The 18,838-nt window shown below is 40.0% G+C and overlaps 3 protein-coding genes across 3 annotated transcripts; 2 read left to right on the forward strand and 1 right to left on the reverse strand.

The window, feature by feature from the left end:
• Positions 1-1,016: 1,016 nt before the first annotated feature.
• Positions 1,017-8,396, reverse strand: cfap251 (cilia and flagella associated protein 251). Its single transcript, XM_030104212.1, has 20 exons — positions 8,151-8,396; positions 7,858-7,998; positions 6,447-6,556; positions 6,254-6,362; positions 5,929-6,009; positions 5,760-5,837; positions 5,632-5,673; positions 5,085-5,341; positions 4,821-4,997; positions 4,470-4,720; positions 4,209-4,360; positions 3,830-4,006; positions 3,518-3,702; positions 3,313-3,427; positions 2,891-3,054; positions 2,702-2,792; positions 1,744-1,887; positions 1,406-1,634; positions 1,220-1,330; positions 1,017-1,117 (listed from the first exon to the last, which is right to left on the reverse strand). The coding sequence occupies exons 1-20, from the start codon at positions 8,394-8,396 to the stop codon at positions 1,017-1,019; spliced, it is 2,961 nt and encodes a 986-aa protein (XP_029960072.1).
• Positions 8,397-9,399: 1,003 nt separating this feature from the next.
• Positions 9,400-15,418, forward strand: LOC115398740 (rab5 GDP/GTP exchange factor-like). The gene is made up of 9 exons (XM_030105668.1): positions 9,400-9,681; positions 11,113-11,363; positions 12,034-12,161; positions 12,495-12,646; positions 12,739-12,808; positions 12,888-13,023; positions 13,566-13,660; positions 13,959-14,215; positions 14,319-15,418. The coding sequence occupies exons 2-9, from the start codon at positions 11,206-11,208 to the stop codon at positions 14,733-14,735; spliced, it is 1,413 nt and encodes a 470-aa protein (XP_029961528.1). The 5' UTR covers positions 9,400-9,681; positions 11,113-11,205; the 3' UTR covers positions 14,736-15,418.
• Positions 15,419-16,562: 1,144 nt separating this feature from the next.
• On the forward strand, positions 16,563-18,722 carry psmd9 (proteasome 26S subunit, non-ATPase 9). The gene is made up of 6 exons (XM_030105285.1): positions 16,563-16,729; positions 16,834-16,933; positions 17,512-17,705; positions 17,788-17,889; positions 17,998-18,086; positions 18,494-18,722. Exons 1-6 carry the CDS (start codon positions 16,604-16,606, stop codon positions 18,519-18,521), a joined length of 639 nt encoding a protein of 212 aa, XP_029961145.1. The 5' UTR covers positions 16,563-16,603; the 3' UTR covers positions 18,522-18,722.
• The last annotated feature ends 116 nt before the right edge of the window (positions 18,723-18,838 follow it).

Genomic DNA, 18,838 nt, shown 5'->3' on the forward strand with positions numbered 1-18,838 from the left:
ACCTACTGACATGGAGAACATGCAAACTTGCAACTTCAGTTTGTTCTGCAACCTATTACCTTCTCGCTATCGGGCAAGTGTGCTTAGCACCACACCACTATGTGACAAATGACATAATTTATTTTTTGCCAAATAGGACTAACTACAACCATATTAAAATGGTCATATTGTTTTAAGTGCATGGGGCTTATGTTGAGTTTTCCTCATAATTTCTTTTTTTGTTTCATTTATAATTTCAAATTATTAAAATAATATATCCAACACTAAATGAGGAGAGGGAAAACATGACAGGAGTACATTTGTTTTGTTCAGCTACCTGTATTATCAGCCAGACAATTTTCTATTGATTTGGAAGAAACAGGGAAAAATGTTTAAGTTACGAAATATCGGTCAAACATTTTGAAGAATACATTCAAAATACAATCTAAAAATTACTCACAGCAAAAAACAAAACATGTCATAAAGTTGAATTTCTTTGAGAGGAAAATCAAATATTGACAACAAGTCTCCATTTTGACAACGAAGTTAAGAGATTCTGAAAAAGGTGACATATCAAGTAGGCTACTCAAACTAGCATTGTCAGTTATATTTTGACCACATCATAAGGTAACTGGGGCTCACACTAAAATTTAGGGTTTCTTTATTCTCAAAGTCAAAAATCTATTTTAATTCTTATAATTCCAAATTATCCTATCCCAATCAATAGATACAGCTGGTGAGAAAATGGATTTATTAATCAATGCAGTGGGCAAGCATTTTTAATACAGTTTCTTGAAAAGTACCATTTGCATATTCCAGATGGTAAAACTAGGCCAACATAAAACCAAACACTGACTAATAAAACTAAATGAATGTATTGGATACTTTGATCCGTGAAAAAAACACAATGAACTTTAATAGTATACATACATACATATATATATATATATATATATATATATATATATATATATATATATATATATATATATATATATATATATATATATATATATATATGGAGCAGACAGATTTCTTCACTCTGGAGGGGAAGGGAAGCTCATAATGTGACTTATATATGTCTCCGTTGATATTTCCTCTGGGATTGCATCCTCCAGTGAACGCACTGAATCGTCATCTGCATATAAACACAAATCAAAATGTGTCAGTTGGCCTGCAGTCATTTTGATATTGCAGTGTGAGAGTGTTTTTTTTTTGTTGTTTTTTTAATATAACTTACTATGAGTTTTGCCACGGCCTGAGTGCTCCCACTCTTCATCTTTCTCCTCATCGTTGAGGCCTAAAAGTGTAGCAAAACACTCGGCCACCTCTTCCTCAGTCATGCGCTCTCCTGTCAGAAAAATCTAGTGTAGTAAATTATATTTTCTCACATTTATACTCAACAACTCAACAACCTGCAACATACCTCGGCCCTGCAGAAGTTCCAGCAGCTGATGTGACTGTAAAACAGGCTGTCCTGTGCCATCACTGTGGCCATGGACATGAAAGGCTTGACTGATCTCGTTTCTAGAGATGCCGAAGGCTGGTCGATGGTTCACATAGAGCTTGATAAATTCCCCCAGGTCGATGTCGGTCACATATTTCCCTGTTTCAGCATATTTGCTGAATTTCACCTCGTTTTGCATGTGTTCTACCTGGTCAAAATAGCAGCAGAGAAAGCTTTTGTTAATAACTTTAAGTCGCTTTACCAACATTTGTGAAACTTTGGAGGCGTCACGCTGCAGTCCGTATTAATGATTGTACCTCTTGTTCAGTAGGAAAGTAAGCCAAAGCTCGCATTAGAGTGGGAACCTCCGACAGGGGAATTTTGGTCGACAGTTGTCGGTTTTCCATCAAGTCAAGACCTTGATGACGGATTTGGCAGAAAGAAAAAAAATCCTCCATCTCCTGTGGCAGATGCAGAAATACAAAGGTCATCCATCCACCCCACTTAATTCACATATGATCACTGCTATGCAAATGTTTGAGCTCTTCTAAGGGACGTAAGAACTTTTGTAAAAAAGCCAAGCTCTAAAAATCTACAGTGTGTCACACACATTGATAGTATATAGTCACACACCCATCTGGAGCGTCTCACCCTGTGAAATGCTTAAGTAGAAAAAAGATGTTTGTTTATCTAAGAGTATTTTTCCAGAGGCAATGTAGTGTGTGGAATTTAACCCAATTATCTAATCCGTCCTTCTGGTGGTGTTGCCAGGCTGGACTGTGCCTTTTTCCCCAGTGTCTTAGATAAGCTCCAAACTTCCCAAAAATGTAGTTAGAGATCAATTAAGTAAATACGATAAATCAATAACTCAAAACTTCAAATCAATGATGACCAGAGCTGACTCTTGGCACACTTCATTTAGGTGGTTGTTTACAGTGCTCATTATTCACCATGGCAGTCATCATGAGTGAAAATACCATGAAGTCATAATTTGTTTTTTAAATTATCTGGTCATTATCAAGATGAAAAGATAATCCAGACCTTCAAGAAATCAGGGAAAAGAGGTCATAGTACAGTGGTACATCAGTCATATACAGACCATAATAAAGCTATGAAATTTGGTCCTTCTCAAAAAACTTTTGAACCAGTTTATTGAGGTTTTTTTTCACTCATCTAATTACTTCAGCCACATTAGTAGCAGTAATATGGAGAGAGCATGCACTACTTATGACAACATATCAATAAACAGGATGAGGGAAGCAACATTGAGCTCACCTGGTAGAATTTTCCATTTCTCCCTCCCTCTAGGAGAGCAAAAAATGGCTCCAGGTCCTTCCCACCAAGATGAGCTCCTGCCTCCAACACACTGTTTTTGAAAACAGGGGAGGAGAGCTGTGTCAGGCAGGAATGGTTACACTCCTCGTGCCTTTAAATTGGTTTCCAATTTGATTAGTTAAAGCTTACTTAAGATTTATTTCCCATGAGAGGAGCATGCAGTCAGAGCTTCCTGCGGTGAAAATAAGCTGTCCGTCTGGAGAGCAGGCGAACGCAGACACCCCGGTCGGATGGCAAACCAAAGCACTGGACTTGTAGGGATTTCCATCCAGAGGCAACATCTGGAGCCCAACCTACAAAATATTGAAAATGGCAAATTAAATATAGTCAAACCTGACTAAGTTAGTCTTGTTATCAGGGCACTGTGAAAATTACAATCTGACTGGTGCAACAGATAAATATTTGACAGTAAGCACTAGTATTGGATGCGCTGGTAAATGTAATGAACTGACAAAAAGAAGTATGTGTGAAAACAATTAAACATCCTTTTATATAGTGAAATTTGCAGGAAAATTATTCTAAAAGCACAGTATTCAGGGGCCAACGCTGACCTTGTCTTCTGTGATGAATGCCAGATAATATGGAGTTGTTTCCAGCTCTTTAGACTTTGGAAGCACAGCTATTTGCTTAATGGGAGAGCCATATGTTGGGCCAAGGAGAGTCTTTCTGTTATCACAGAACAGCAGAAGCAACCCTGTTTTTCAGTAATAGAATTTGAATAATATCAATAGGAACTGGTCACAATGCTTTACAGACCTGCACATCTTCGTTGTGCTGTTGTAAAGCTTCATCTTATACTGGTCTGAAGCAGTGAGGAGAAACTGCTCCGTTGTGAGGGGAGGGTACCAGGTCATACACGTGGGCACGGCACTCTGCTCAATGCTGTCAGAGCTCAAGATGCGGAGCTGATTCACATCACTGTTTTTGAGGTCATAGTCCACCTATCATTGAGTTCAACACACACAGAGAGAGAAATGTCAGTACTGCAAATGTATCGACGATGTATCAACGGTGAAAACGGAATTGCAAAACCGCCAGTCTAAGTAGTAGTTCTGAATCTGGTCTAACCAGCCGACGGTCCATGCCCAGCGAGAGCAGCCTGGGTTGGGTGCTATCCAGGTGCACCCCGAAAAGGAGGTCTTTGATGGGCTTGGAGTGAGATCGGTACCTTCCCAGATACGTCCAACGAGGCGAGGAGCCTCCATTCATCTGGCAGCAGAACACCGTCACTGCTCTTCCAGTGTCCTAGCAGTGAACAAGGAAATAAAATGGCTGTCACGTTCAAAGTTAAGAACGTTTTATCACAATAGCTATTTTAAAAAGACTTCTTTCATAGCTTTGGGAACATTTATTGTTTCGTATTGAATTGTTTTAAGCTTTATTTTCTTCTGTCAATGATATAAATAAAATTAAACTAAACTGTCAACTATCACAAAGACTTGCTCACCGCTGTAGCAAGATACTTAGAGTCTGAGGAGAAAGTGATGAGCTGGATGCTGTCATTAGTGTAATGAAAACGTTCTTCTGGATCACTTTGTAAGGTTTTGGAATTCAGGATGTGAACAGCTCCACTACCAAAGCCCACTGCCAGGTATATTCCTGTTGAGATATGGGAAGCCATCAGTAATATGATCATACATCGGATGGGAAACACGTGGCAGTTTAAACAGCTTTTTCTAAGTTATGATCCTGAAGAACACTTTCTCACCTTTAGGGTCAAAAGTGAGGCACTGAATCTGCTTCTCCGTCTCAAAAACCCTGCGGTCAGTGGTGACTTTGTTGTTGTAGTCCCACACTTTTAAGACGCCCCTTTGATTGCCAATAGCCACAGCAGGAAGATCAGGGTGGCATGCCACTGTGTGAATTGGTTCATAATCCTCCTGCAGCAGGATGCGAGAGCTGCTGCGCTGTGCATCCACATGCACGACAGTAGAGCTGACTGTTGAAACTACAAAGTTTCTGTTGAAAAAAAGATTTTTTAGTTTGGCTGAAATTTTACATTTCAGATTATTCTGAGTTTTTTTCAGGCAGCGATTGTAATGATAATTCCACTCAATACCTTAAAATGACTGGCGCTGCCTCCAGAGTGCAGTCATCCAGATGCCCCTCTGTACATTCTTTGGAAAAGGAAATAGAAACAATGGCATCCAGTTTGAATTCACTGTACCAAGTGAGAAGGCAGAAATTCTCATCATAAAATCGGATTTGGCCTTGAGTGTCACCAGTGACGATGCAGCTTCAATGAAAAGACAAGGGGGAGATGAAAGATCAATGAGTATATTGAACAAAATGCAATGTAAATGAATATTGACGTCTTAACTACCTGTCGGTTACGGTGAGAAGCGTTATCAGTGATTTCTGGAGTGGGATTATCTTGACTCTTTCACTGGGGAAATTCTGGTTTGCTACCAGGCCTTCCTCCACATTGCACACCATCAGGTTGCATCCAGTGGCTGTCAGGACCTCAGGATCTCTCCAGTGAAACACCGACCGACTGAGAGCCACATCGGCCAAGTTCACATTTTCAGAGAGTTGATCATTCTTAGTGGAACTATTTCTTTTCACGCGTACATTAATGAGCTGGAAGAGGAAACAGACCAAACAAGTAGTATCAAGTATGAGTATCATTAGTGCCTGTTCTATCACCTTTTTATTATTTAAATATTTTCGAAGATGCCAATAAAGTTGTGGAAAAATAAGTCTTTTTGAAAGGTTTCACAAACAGCATAGCGGTTTGGTTTCATTAATTTTTCGTGGTGTTTCAAAAACAGTCGTACAAGATCACCAATTCAGCTTTTCAATACAGATCTATTTTAGATAAAACTGTGATAAGCAGACCAGTAAAACAAAATAGTGATGATTATTTTCACCTTCTTGATGTCCATTGGGAAGCATTGCAGATTTCCATTAGCCTGAAAAAAGATCAGTCTTTTTATGCAGTTACAAATGGATAACATCTGTGATATATCAGTCAGAGAGAGAAGCACCATGAGCGTACCGTGGTGTAAAGCAGCACATGACTTTTACTAATGCTGAGCACCTGGGTGCTATCGTTTGGATTAAAAATGATGTATTCCTGAAAGAAATAAAAACAGTTCGACACTGAATGTTATATTTCATCAATGAAATATCCAAAAGGCTGATTTTTTTTTTTTTTTTTAATTTACCTGAAAACCACATGCAGGACTGACTTCAGTAAAGCACGAGGGCGCTTGTGTTTCTTTGGTCCAGTCCCAAATGCACACACGCTGAGCAAATTGAGATACAGTGAGAGATCAAAATTCTGAAATTTATCTCAATAAAGAAAAAGAAAAGACAACAAAATTCCATAAAATCCTACAGAAGTGCTAATTAATTTAAAACTAAGGGGAAAAGATCTTTGTAAAAGAAAAAAAAGGTGTCAAAAATTGAAAAAAGAATGAGATCCTCGTTATGGTTGTTCATTCATTCATAAAAAAGTGAAAACAGTTTCGGCCTTGCTCTCATCCTCACCTGAACCTGTTCAGCTCCAACGGTGACCAGATGCTTCGTGTCGCTTGAAAAACTCATTGCACTGACCCCTCCATCACAATGGCAGTCAAATAATGTGTTCACAGGAATACTGCAACGGTCGTCGCACACATGGTTACCACCAGGAGCAATGACTGACGTGATAAAATGCCTTAGTGTGTATAAAGATAAATACCCTGAGTAGGAGTCCCATATCATCACCACACTTTTTGAGCCCTGGTCTGCTGTCGCAATCCAGCGCCGGTCTTCACTCACACACATACAAGAGATGGGTTGGGAGTGGCCCTGAAGACGTGGATAAATGTGATGGGATAGGTACTATGAAATATGTAACTTACACACCCAGTAAGGTATATAGGCGAGAATAAACATCTGAAACTATCGTGCAAATCATGATCCTTATATTTTATGTTCACTTATGATTTACCATTGTTCAGATGATAAAAGCTGACAATTTTTCTAAATATTTTCATCTTTTAGCTGTCTCATTTCACTGCTTCGATTCTACAAGATTGTTTGTAAAGCTATATAATCCCAGCATGATGTCAGGTATGTTTAGATCTCTACGCCAACAAATCAATTAATGTAACAGTGGAGGGAAAATCCATGATGGTCAGACCTCCTCAGTCTCCTTTGGTCCTTAAAGCTTTGAGGCGTGATCTCATTATCTCCCTACATGAAGCACTTTTGAGCCCATTAGCTTGGACTGTGTCGTCCGCACTAAGCTGTTGTCATCCAAACCGTGAAAGTCATACTAGTAACAAAAGCAAGCTGTGTGCATTTATGCTAAGAAGCCAGAGGTAAATCTGACCAATGCACATTTTTACTGGTCATAATGAAGGATATTTGTGTACAGGTGCCCAAATCATCAAAATCCACACTAGAATTGGTTTTTCCAACAACTATGTTTGAGGTCAATAAAATATTGCCAATTGTTATGTCTACGCCATTTACACGCCTCTTCTGCTGGCATAAATGTCTTAGAATTGATTTTTCAAAGAGGTGGATTTTGTTGTCATGCACATTGAAAGACTGCATTTGACATACTCAATACTGTTTTAAACAACTGTTTTGAAGAAAGATTTTTGAGATCCTTCTTCTCATCTCAAACCTCACTTAGCCTTGACTTTTGCTGGATGGAAGCTTGCATCCTATCTTCAGTGAGTTTGGTGTTTGTAAATTTAAATAGAGAGGAAAAACAACTTTGTGAAATTACATTTTGAAAGAGAGGCCGCTTCTGCTTTTTTTTTCTTCTTCTTCTGAAGTACATCGAAAACTTCCTCATAGCACTCAGCTCAGTTCTTATTTTTGAATTAACCTCATCCAAGATGTGATGGGTTTAAAGTGCCCTGACCTCTCAGAAAATCTTCCCCACTGCTGAGATTCTCAAAAAGAAAAACAAAATACCACAAGTATAGTCCCACGTGAATTATACTGTATTTAGAACAACACTTTTCTGATTTCTGAAATGTGAAGCAAAAGTTTTATATGTGTTTTCAGACTTTGACTTTGTAGGAAATATAAAGTTGATGAAACTGCTTGATTTAATCTTTAACACTGTGTAATGTTTCAGCACTGGTTGTTACCTGAAGAATATGCTGAGAGTTTAACATGTGATTATATATGATCCCGACATGAGCTCCAGCATAGAGGATCACCAGCTGATCGTGGTCTTGCAGAGTGAAGACTGGAAGATGAGGATTCATCCCATAGACCCTCTCGAGAGACTGTGTGAGGAGCAGATTTGTATTTTTGTCACGATTCAGCTGGACTTCCTTGGAAAACACTTACGTGAAAATCTAGAAACTGTATGTACTGGTCGCTATGCAAAGACATTTTGAATAAATTAATATATATTTTTAACAGGGCCCATACTTACCAGCACATGTGGTTTTGTCTGACGCATCTTGTTTGAGAAAAGAGTTTCTGCAGTTGCAGTGTAGACTTGAGAGTGCCCAAATGTCTGCGGTGTGTCAGACTTTGTTTCCTCTCTGCTGGCGTGGCCTTCATCACTGTTTTGTGTCTGGATCTTCTCATCCACACCTGCAGGCTCCATATCCGGCTTTAGGTCCACAAACAGCTGAGGCTCAGCTCCGGAGTTTGTTGGAAACACATCACCTGACATGTTATTTTAACAACAAAGCCGTTGATTGCACTTTTAATTAGATTTAAAGAAAAACAAGTTCAGGCAATATATTACTGGATACACAGCAAATAGCACAAATCAGACGGTATTTAGGTCACGAGTTACAAATAAGCAATCAATATTAACACAGTCATTCGCTATGTAATGATGCGATTACCTCCTGCACGTTCTGTTTAGAAATCAATACCTTAGTAGTGAAAAACAAACATCTTCTCCATGTCGTCCACTGTGGAACGTCTTGTTGCCTAGTTACCACCAACACGAGGTCATACCGGAAGTCCAGGTCAATCTTTTCCAAATAAATGCATAGTTCGGTCTATTTTATTTTTAGGTCAACCTGACAGAAGATACCCTGAGTTCTAATCATTCAGTTATGTGCCTCTAGAATTCAAACGCAAATAGAACAGTGTAATCAGAACAGTATGAATTCCTGAGCAGTATTCATGCAGATGTTTAATGAATGCAGTGGATAAATCTATATGTTTTCTGAATGATACAATCTCCCACTCTCTTTGTTTCTTTGTCAGTTTATCTCTGTGTTGATGAGAGATGCTGATAAATGAATTCTATTAAATAAATACATACATAAATAAATATATGGTTATACACCCTCATACGGTCCCCTGTATTAAAAAAAAGAAAAGAACATTTCCTGTCATACACATGTCATTCACAAACACAAGTCAGTAATCTGCGGTTTAGTAAACTACAACTCTCCAAATTGGTCAAGTTTAAAACACCAGAATATGAGCACTTCTGGTTTAGGTGTTTCTCAATAAAATGTTCATGCGGGTTAAATTCCGTAGTTCCAGAAATTAGGCGATTACAAACATGACATACTTTAATATGCTGTTTAACTGTAATTTGTTTTGGAATTTATATTTTATTAAACCCTATATAGTAGCTTTTTATTTCTACTGAATTTTACTTTGAAGTTTGAGCCGGATGTTGAATGGAACGTGTTTGTGTCCGAAGATTTTTCCGGTTACACCGGTTCTTTAGCGGTCAGTGTTCCGTCTGTATTTAATGTCACCAGCGAATGTTTCTGCTGTAAACTCTATTTTCTTGTCCTTATTCGACACTTCTGTCGCTGGGGTTTGTTGTCTTTTAATCTACGGTTATCATTGTAAAGATGACGAATAGTTGAAGACTTATCAAAGACCTCCGAGAAAAGACAGACCAACTCTCTCCGTTAAAAAAAAGAAGCAGCTAATCCATGTTATGACTCAAGTAACATTTCAGAGAGGAGCACCACTTTCCTGAGGTAAGACGACACATTCATCTCTCTGAAAATGACTCGGTTCACGCTGAATGGCACTTAGCATTAGCATTAGCATTAGTTGGGGTCAGTCCAGTCAGCTGACTCGTCATCTGGATTTGAGGGTGTTAGCTAACACTTTAGACTGACCTCCCAATAAAGTAGTTTTGCTTCTCAGTAAACTAATAAATCAGCACCCTAATAGCTGCAGTCCACTAAAACGTTGTTAACTGTCTTTGATGACAGCGTGCAACTAAAACTAAACTGGAGGAACTGTGATTAGCATAATCTGTTGATCTAGGTCAGTCACTACTATTTCCTAGTAAAACTGAGCGATCATTAGTTCTCTGAAAATGCTGTTTAACAGGTTTAACAGTTTATATATCTACTCCACATTTTCACTTGTTTTTACGTACACCTTTGACATGTGCACAGTGGAAGATGTGAGATCAAACCTATGACTTTGAGACCGAAAGGTGAACAGCTCTTCCAGTTGAGCCACAGCAGTGTGATCAAGGCTGTACAGAGATGCTTGTGGACAGCAAGTCTGATGCAAAGAAAACAAATCTCTAGAGTCTAGACCTTGGGTGATACTAAATACATCAGGATATGAAATATATCTGTGGATAATTCCTGAGCATGTTAAACACCATTTACACTGGAAGGTTTGAGAAAGTTCAGAAAGAGAAAGAATGGGATTTGAAAGCATATGGAGAAATAGCCTGTCAGATTTCTTCAGGGAAAAATGACATAAACAACAAAGAGACTGTTGTTAAGTCTTGATCCTGGAGTGTAGAACATAGAGCATGGTTGTCTCTGCTGAGGAACTTGTGACTCTGAATATAAAGGTTGGATGAAATGCATTTTGGTTGAAGGTTTCGAAAACACTCTGATAGGTCTTTAGTCAGAGTAATCCAACTATGCTTATTTTCTTTTTAATAATCTCTTTAGCAGTCTATAAATCTGAAAGAGCTTGTGTAGTCTTTTCTGCACTGTGAGGACTTTGATGCATCTTCAGGCTTTCTGGCATAATGATGTTTTTATGTCTGGGAAAAGTGTACTTTTCTTGAGGCCTGACTTGATGTGGTCCTTATGCATGTGAAAACTTCAAAATGTCCTTTTTGTGTGAATGAAGAATTCCTATGTCTCTGCATGCAATCCAGACACATTTTATTTAAAATAACTTGATGCTTGTTTAGATAAGAGAGACAAAAAGGGAGGGTTGTTGCCTCAGTTTATTTAGATGATAATGGTTAAAATTTTGTTCAAACTGTTTAATTTCACAAATTTATTGTTATTTTAGTTTTTTTGTAACATCTCTTTATATGTTAATGAAATACAGGTATTGACAAATGCATATGCTTGAAGTCGTACGTCCAGATTTGCCCGATTAGTTTACTGGAAGCACTGAGTTTTCGAATCATTTTGTTTTCACAGGACTCTCAAGATCTACAAGCTTTACTGTAATGCATTGCGACTGAAAAATCAGCATTGTGTCTCAGTCAGTTGGACTTATATGAGAGCTGTACAATGTGGGCAAACAAGCAAAGAAGAATTCGGGTTTCTCAGGAGGAGCTGCTTTGTAAGAACGCCTGTGGGTATTATGGAAACCCGGTGTGGCAAGGCTACTGCTCCAAGTGCTGGAGGGAGAAGGCACGTACAGCTGAAGCCCCGAGACAAGATGCAAGGTAAACTATTCACCTCTAATATTCAAAGCCTTTTTGCTCACTGTGGGGTAAGAATGCCACTGATCCATCAAGTAATTCCATCACAAAGGCTTTTGCAGTTCACTCAGCAGTGGAGTAGAACAGTGCCATCAAGAACTGTCTTCTGTGTAGAATAGCAAGTCTTGGAACTGATAGTGTGGCCCCCACAGAGGGTCTATCTCAAAAGGGTGGAGTCTGTCTGGGGTTTCATGAGAAGATAAACGGGTTTCATCAAGTCTGTGATCCAAGATCTTTGTTACAACCTTCCTTCAGTTTCTTCAATAAAGGAGTTCAAGAACAGGATACAATGCAGTTTGCAAGGCAAGATGCCATCAAATACCGAAACTCCTTCTGTCGCGTCACTTTGCATTTTCTTTACTGATTATTAAAACTATTAACACCCTATTTTCAAACACATTCTTGATTTTTAACATTGGTTTGACAACTGCCTACATTTATTGCACTGCATATGAAGAAACTAACATTTGTGTGAGTACTAAACTCAAATGTGATATCAGCACCAACTGGATGGAACTACAGACTGATGTCTAAGTTTACCTAAAAGCCTCATTACTGCCAGATATATCCTGTTATTTCTAATTTAGTTCAGATTGATTGAGACTTTTTTATGTCCTAATTTCATTTCTTGTAGACCGAGCAATGATGGGACGCCTCCCACGTTCTCTAAATTTGAGGAGAAGAAAAGCATTGAGAAAGGCCGTCGCATCAATACCATGAGGAGACTCTTCTGGGGGACGTCATCGCCTCCAAAACCTCTAGGTTGTTTTGTAAGCTTTATGTTCTTTCATATGTTTGGTTTTCAGCTCTGTCAGAAGTGTCTGTTCTCTCTGTGTCAGCTGTAATGTGTTTAGTTTGGAGACCGGCTGCTTGAATAACCAAAAAGTTGTCAATTGAAGTTTCAGTTCAAAAAATTATAGTAGATTGCATTCTATATAAGCAGATTAATTTTGAATATTGGTCAATATTTGTGAGGATAGCACTAAAAATGACAAGAACCACTGTCAGTTATAGCAGATGATCAGTGATCGTCTACAATTAATCTATGTTGCAATTCTGTGTTCAGTTATTAACCCTCTCTTCTTGTGTGTTCAGAGTCATCAGAAAGCCAGAAAAAGATGTTGAATGCCTACCAGAGCCTGGAACCCGGGGACTTCACCGGTTTCCTGAAGATTCTCCGGAGTTCTCCTTCCCAGCGCCTTCAGTCCCGCTGTACAGCTTTCCTCAACACAATGGAAGCTTACCACGTCGGTATCTTGCTGAACATCAAATGTTCCACTTCTCATAACTTCAGATACGTCAGAGCTTTGCTAATCACAGACTCGCTTCGTGTTGGCAGGATCTGCCGATACAGAAGCAGTCCGACCTCGTGCAGGATTTCTACCAGTCTTTTGCTGAATATTTTATGAGTAAGTACAAATCATCATGAGTTTCACATTCTGGAAAAATGAATGTGACTTCTGAGTTCTTTTTTTTCCTTTTCTTCAGGTTTTCCTGAGGCCCAGGTCACTCACATTATGGAGCATGTAGAGAAGCTGATAATGACTCGACTGCACAAGTGGGTTTTCTGCCATGACAGCTGTGATGATGAACAAAAGGATCTTGCTCTCCAAAGGAGGATACGGTAACCCTCATTCTCGCAAGTTACCAGAGTCATCAAGCAATGAAATACAAACATTTTTTCCAAGTAGAAATATGAAGCCAGCTGTTCGGGACTCACGGAAGTGTTGATACGACCTTATAGAAGCTACATTTTATTCTCTGAGCGACGTTCGTTGGCATTTTTGTTTATTTACTTTCACACAAGTGAAGATTTTGAATTATTTTTTATCCTGACATGTGTTGCACTCGGTGAATAATGTGTGTGCTTTGGCCACCTGTATCAGGCCCTTGGCGTTTATACAACTGTGGCTCCCTTCCTGCCTTCGAGGCTTTCTACCATGAAGCCGTCAAAATTATGTTTTTACATGACAAAGAACAGCTATAGCACACTTAGAATAATTTAGAGAAGGCCTGGGAAAGTGGCCATTTCCCCACTTCAGAAGGAGCTCCAGGACTAAAGGACAGAAGCCACAATCTATGATGAAAACCATTAATGTTTTTTCTTGTATGTGTGTGTGTGTGTGTGTGTGTGTGTGTGTCTTTCTGATACTTTTTGCTTTACAGTTCCCTAAACTGGGTCACTCCTCAGATGCTAAGTGTGCCTTTTCCTGACACAAACACTCCAGTCACGGGCGATCCTTTTCTCCCTGCTATTACAGGTCATTATAAATCTCCTCATGTTATGTAGCAGCGTGACATTTTAGGAGATGTGCCTCTTTGCTTTCTGATGGGGTGTTCGCTGAAAACATTAATAACACTCGTGACTTCGGAGGTGTTAAGTTGTTACCACTGGAGGCACAGAAGCTCTCTCTGCCTGCCATAACGTAGACTTCTCCCCCAGAAAGTAAAGAAGTAGATTCCCTACAATGTGAAATGTTAAATTGTACAAGTTTAGATGCATTTTATGCATTCTGTAAACTAAGTCTGCAATGTTGTCATACCTTTTTGTTTTTCCAGCTATTATTGAAATGGATGCCAAACGAGCACCTCAGGACAAGCTTGCGTGCGTTTCCAAGTGCAGCCAGCAAATCTTTGAAGCGCTCTCCCTGTCAAATAATGAGCCGGCAAATGCTGACGACTTTTTATCGAGTCTTGTTTATGTCGTGCTGAAGGCCAACCCTCCCCGGCTGCACTCCAACATGCAGTACGTGATCCGTTTTGGCCTCCCACACAGCCTGATGGCAGGAGAGAGCGGATACTATTTCACAAATCTGGTGAGTTCATTTTAAGGCTGTCCCTCACTCGCATTGCACGAAGGCACGTGTTGTTGTTGTTGTTGTTGACGACTGGCACCTCTGTCTTCATCTTCTAATTTAGTCGTGCGCGGTGGCGTTCATCGAAAAGCTGGACGGACCGAAGCTCAACCTCAGCGCCGAGGAGTTTGAGGGCTACATGCTGGGCCAGCGGGCTCCCTCCGCGTTGAATCGCAGGCAGCAGGTCGCCAGCGACGCCAAGCAGCTGCTGGACGAGCTGACGGACAGGCAGGAGAGGCTGGACCAGGGCGTGGACGCCTTCAGCGCGCAGCTGCAGCGGTGGGTCCAGGCTGTCACTTCCAAGCTGGACGACGCAGGAGCTCAGCTGGTCCACGTGCAGAAGGAGATCGGCGCGCAGGCTGCAGTCTCACAGAGCGCCTCATCGTCCACCCAGGATGAATCGCCTCAAGAGGATGATGAAGAGCAGCCAGTGCTTGTGCTGAATGCTCTACGCGAAGCCCCAGCGGATACAGACTGTTAGCTATAACCACAGAAAACCTTTGTCCAGTACTTGACTTTTGTAATCATCAGCACTAATTTCTGTAATGCAGGCTGCAGAAAGAAGAAGAAAAAGAAAAGATTTCCATTCCAATGCCACATTTGCACATGCACAAAAAAAGATTTATAAGCCAGTTCAAGATGAAGTAACCTTTCCTCAAGATGGTAAACCCTGGTGTCACAGAGCGCATGAGGGCGATTCAGCTCAGAATCATTTGCACTTATGTCCTCTTTGAGGAAGAAGGCCATTAAACGCAACTTTCCAGTTTATGTTGCCAGATGTGTTTAGAAGGAACAGTTAAACACTCAGGGTACACAGCACTTCTGGTTATGCTCCGACCACTTCAAGGGTGCTTATTTCACACATTTTATTCTAATGGTGTTTACCACTGTGCCTTCCAGTCGTGTGCTGTGAAATGTTAAAATGTCTTGGAGGAGAAAAATTGTCAGCCACTGCAAGCCACTAGTATTTATGTAAAACATGTTTTTTGTTTTTTTTTTAAAAGGTGTGAAATTGGCTTCAGAATCTGCTGCAAAAACATGTAACAGTTTTTCATCTATTCGTGTGCAGGAGAAACTGCAAGCTGTTTACAACTATTGGGCGATTTGTGTATAAAAATCAAAGGGTATTGTTATGTGATCAATAAATGTTTATAATATATTAAAGTTGGCATAAGTCAATACATACAGTGTCTGTTTTTTTTTGTTTTTTGGGGGGTTATGCTTTTGAGAAGATCATTGGGGTTTACTTTAATTTCACTGGGCAGATGCTAAAGAACCAGTGATCTGTTTTACAGGCAGGGCCTCGCCCAAATGGCAGAATTACGAACAGAGAATGATAGATGGACAACCACAGAGAAGGAAAAATATCAGAAAAAGCTTGAGTCCAGTGAGGGATGTGGAGATTTTAAACTTGTATTTTAATTGGTCTACACTTGAGGATTAGGGTTTTATTTCTGGATGAATTTCATCATTTGACTGTGAAGTGCCTATTGAATGTCAGATATTAATTTATGGTGATTTTTTTTTTTTACCATGGATATTTTTGTTGAATATTCGTTGACGTTTTTTGAGTTATGTTACAAATCTTCTTATATAGACAAACTGGAAATTCACTTACATGAATCAATGTAGAATGTGATCTAATCCCATTCATGTCTAATCGCTATTTATACAGATGAAGCCACAAATGTATGCACATCCCTATGTAATAGTAATGATAATGACCCCCCCCCCCCCACCCAAAAACAAACAAACAAAAAAAAAGGGGGGATAAGTTAGAAATATATGGTAAAATGCAAGAATAAAGAATCTTTGAACAGTATGAGCAGCACACTGGATTATTGTACCGGTGTGTTTTGAGGTCTCAGTATGAAGCTGCAGGTCATCCGGGACACTGCAGTCACAGTTCTCACCAACACAAAGAGGGTGGAGCACATTACCTGAACTTACATCTCTTCATTGAATGCCTATGTGTCAAACGATTGACTTCAAAAATGTACTTCTTGCATTTAAAGCTTTGAATAGCCTTGGGCCTAAATACATCTTAGATTTACTTGCAGAGTACGAAACATCCAGACTCCTGAGGACCTCAGGGAGAGGTTTACTAAGTGTTCCCGGGGTCAGAAGCAAACAAAGTTCATCTGCCTTTAGTTTCTGTGGAAGAAACGTCCTGAACGCCTGAGAATTGCTGAGACACAAACAATGATTTGCTCAAGATTTTCTTCATATTTCAGATAATTGAGCTGTAATTCCCCCCTTGTCCACGTGGGGCATTGAAGAGCCGCGTTGCAGGGACGGAGTCAGGAGAAGAAGAGTGAAGACGGAAGTGAGTTCCTCCAGCCAGCAGCCATGAAGATGACAGCAGAAAACTCTTCTGGAAACATCGAGGTGACGATGGATGATGTGAAGACCCTCATCAAGAAGAAAGATGAGATTGAAGAGCAGATCAAGGCGTATTATGACGTTTTAGAGGACGTAAGTCAGCTGTGCGTTCAACACGCATGGAGAGTACGCGCTGACGTTTTGGTCGCTGTGAGCTGAAACTCTCCTTTTGTTGTTGTTGTTGTGTTTCTTTCCAGCAAGGTGTCGGAGTTGAGGGTCCCCTGGTTGACGCGGAGGGTTTCCCCAGAGCCGATCTGAATCTGTACCAGATCAGGACCGCCAGACACAACATTTCATGTAACGATATCAGCGTTTCATTAATCATAGCTTAGCATAGAATCGACTAGACGTGCTTTATGAATTCAGTGGTGCAGTTTGATAAGTGTGTGTGTAATAGCACCATTTATATATTGGTATCGGGCATGCATCAGTGAGGAGAGGTGCTAAAAATAGCATCTTAAGATTAACCACGGTATTATTTGTGGTCATTTACGAGTAAAAGTACTTCTAAAACAATGATGAAATTTACAAACAACACCACTGCAACACTATGGCAGTAAAACCTGTAAACATAGCTGGGACTTGTACTTGAAAAAGTTTAAATGTGTTGACATAAATTTAGAATAATGGATGTGATTATTGTGTGCATGTTTTTGAAAAAATAGCAAACTGGATAACATGGTGCAAATCTTATTTACTATCTTTTTAAAAATATCTGTTAAACTTTGACATCTTATAGGGAACCAGCCCTTGAAATTTCATAATCTCATACATGCACTGAGAAAGCTGTGCATGCAGTACTCCACTGACCATATGATATTCTGATATTAACTACCTCGTCATTTAACAGGTAAAACTTCCTTCTTGTCTGTCAGGTTTGCAAAATGACCACAAGGCCATCATGGCTGACATCGAAGAAGCCCTGCACAAACTGCACGCCCGAGACAAAGCCAAGAGAGAACTGGACGAGGCCGGCGCTCAGGAGGAGGCCATGGATCTGGAGGTCAACCTACCTTCTCCCTTCGCACGGGTGGATGCCGTGACAGAAAGCTCGCCCGCCTGCAGAGCTGTGAGTGATCAGATTTAGCAGCTGGTTGAGGTGTGAAACTCTCAGCAGTTGCTGATGATTGAAATCGCTGTTTCTCTCAAAGGGGCTCCGAGTTGGTGACGAAGTCGTCGAATTTGGTTCAGTGAACACAAGGAACTTTCAGAACCTGCAGAACATTGCCTCTGTGGTTCAGCACAGTGAAGGGGTGAGATAGAACTCACAGCCGTCTGTCAAGGCGCAGTAACTGTTTAATTACAGATTTCTTTCATCCTCATATAGACCTACTAAACTGCCATGTCTCCCTGTTCTACAGAAACCATTACGTGTCACTGTGGTCCGGGGGGGCCAGAAAGTCCAAATGAGCCTGACTCCTCAGAAATGGTCAGGCAGAGGTCTGCTTGGGTGAGTGCATGAATATTACAACACAGTTCAATCAGCAGAATGGTCTGAACTGAAAACAACAACAAAAACGTTATTCCTCAAACTCTGTATATCACCAGAGCTCATCAGTCAACCCCACTATGATCAACCTGAACATACAGTTTATCTGACTGGCTATGGATTTTTCATGTAGGAGACGTGCAGATTATTTGAAAGTAAATTTTCTGCACCATAGCCATGCTGTGCTGTATGAAGTAGCAATATAAAAAGCACTTAAGCTCGTTCTAACAAGGAGCGACACTTGTTTATGTATCATTAATGATGAAAATATTAGCTTAAAATATAAGATTGTTTTATTCAGGAGAATCTTCTTTGACACACCTCCAGATTTTCTTGCAAATTTTCTGCTTGTTTTTCTCTTTTTCTAGATGCAACATTGTCCCAGTCCAGCGGTGATCATCATCACATCTTGCAGTCTGAACATTGGAGCCTTTTCCTCTACTTTTGTCCCCGAGTGGTTTCTAAGTTGATTTTGTATAAATGACAGAATGAAGTGAGATTTTTCTTTCAGTGCAGGTTGGTCTTAAAAAAAAAAAAAAAAAAAAATTGTAGAGATAAAGCTTGATAGAACTGCAGCCGAGTTTCCTGATTGATCACTGAACAAACTCCTGATACTTAAACTGCTTTTATCTGGTTTCATGTGCATATATGCATTCAGATTAAGCCATTGCTGCTGGCTTGTTTCATTCAGTAATTACATGATGTGTATGTGA

The sequence above is a fragment of the Salarias fasciatus genome, chromosome 12 (assembly GCF_902148845.1).
Source record: "Salarias fasciatus chromosome 12, fSalaFa1.1, whole genome shotgun sequence".
Taxonomy (NCBI): domain Eukaryota; kingdom Metazoa; phylum Chordata; class Actinopteri; order Blenniiformes; family Blenniidae; genus Salarias; species Salarias fasciatus.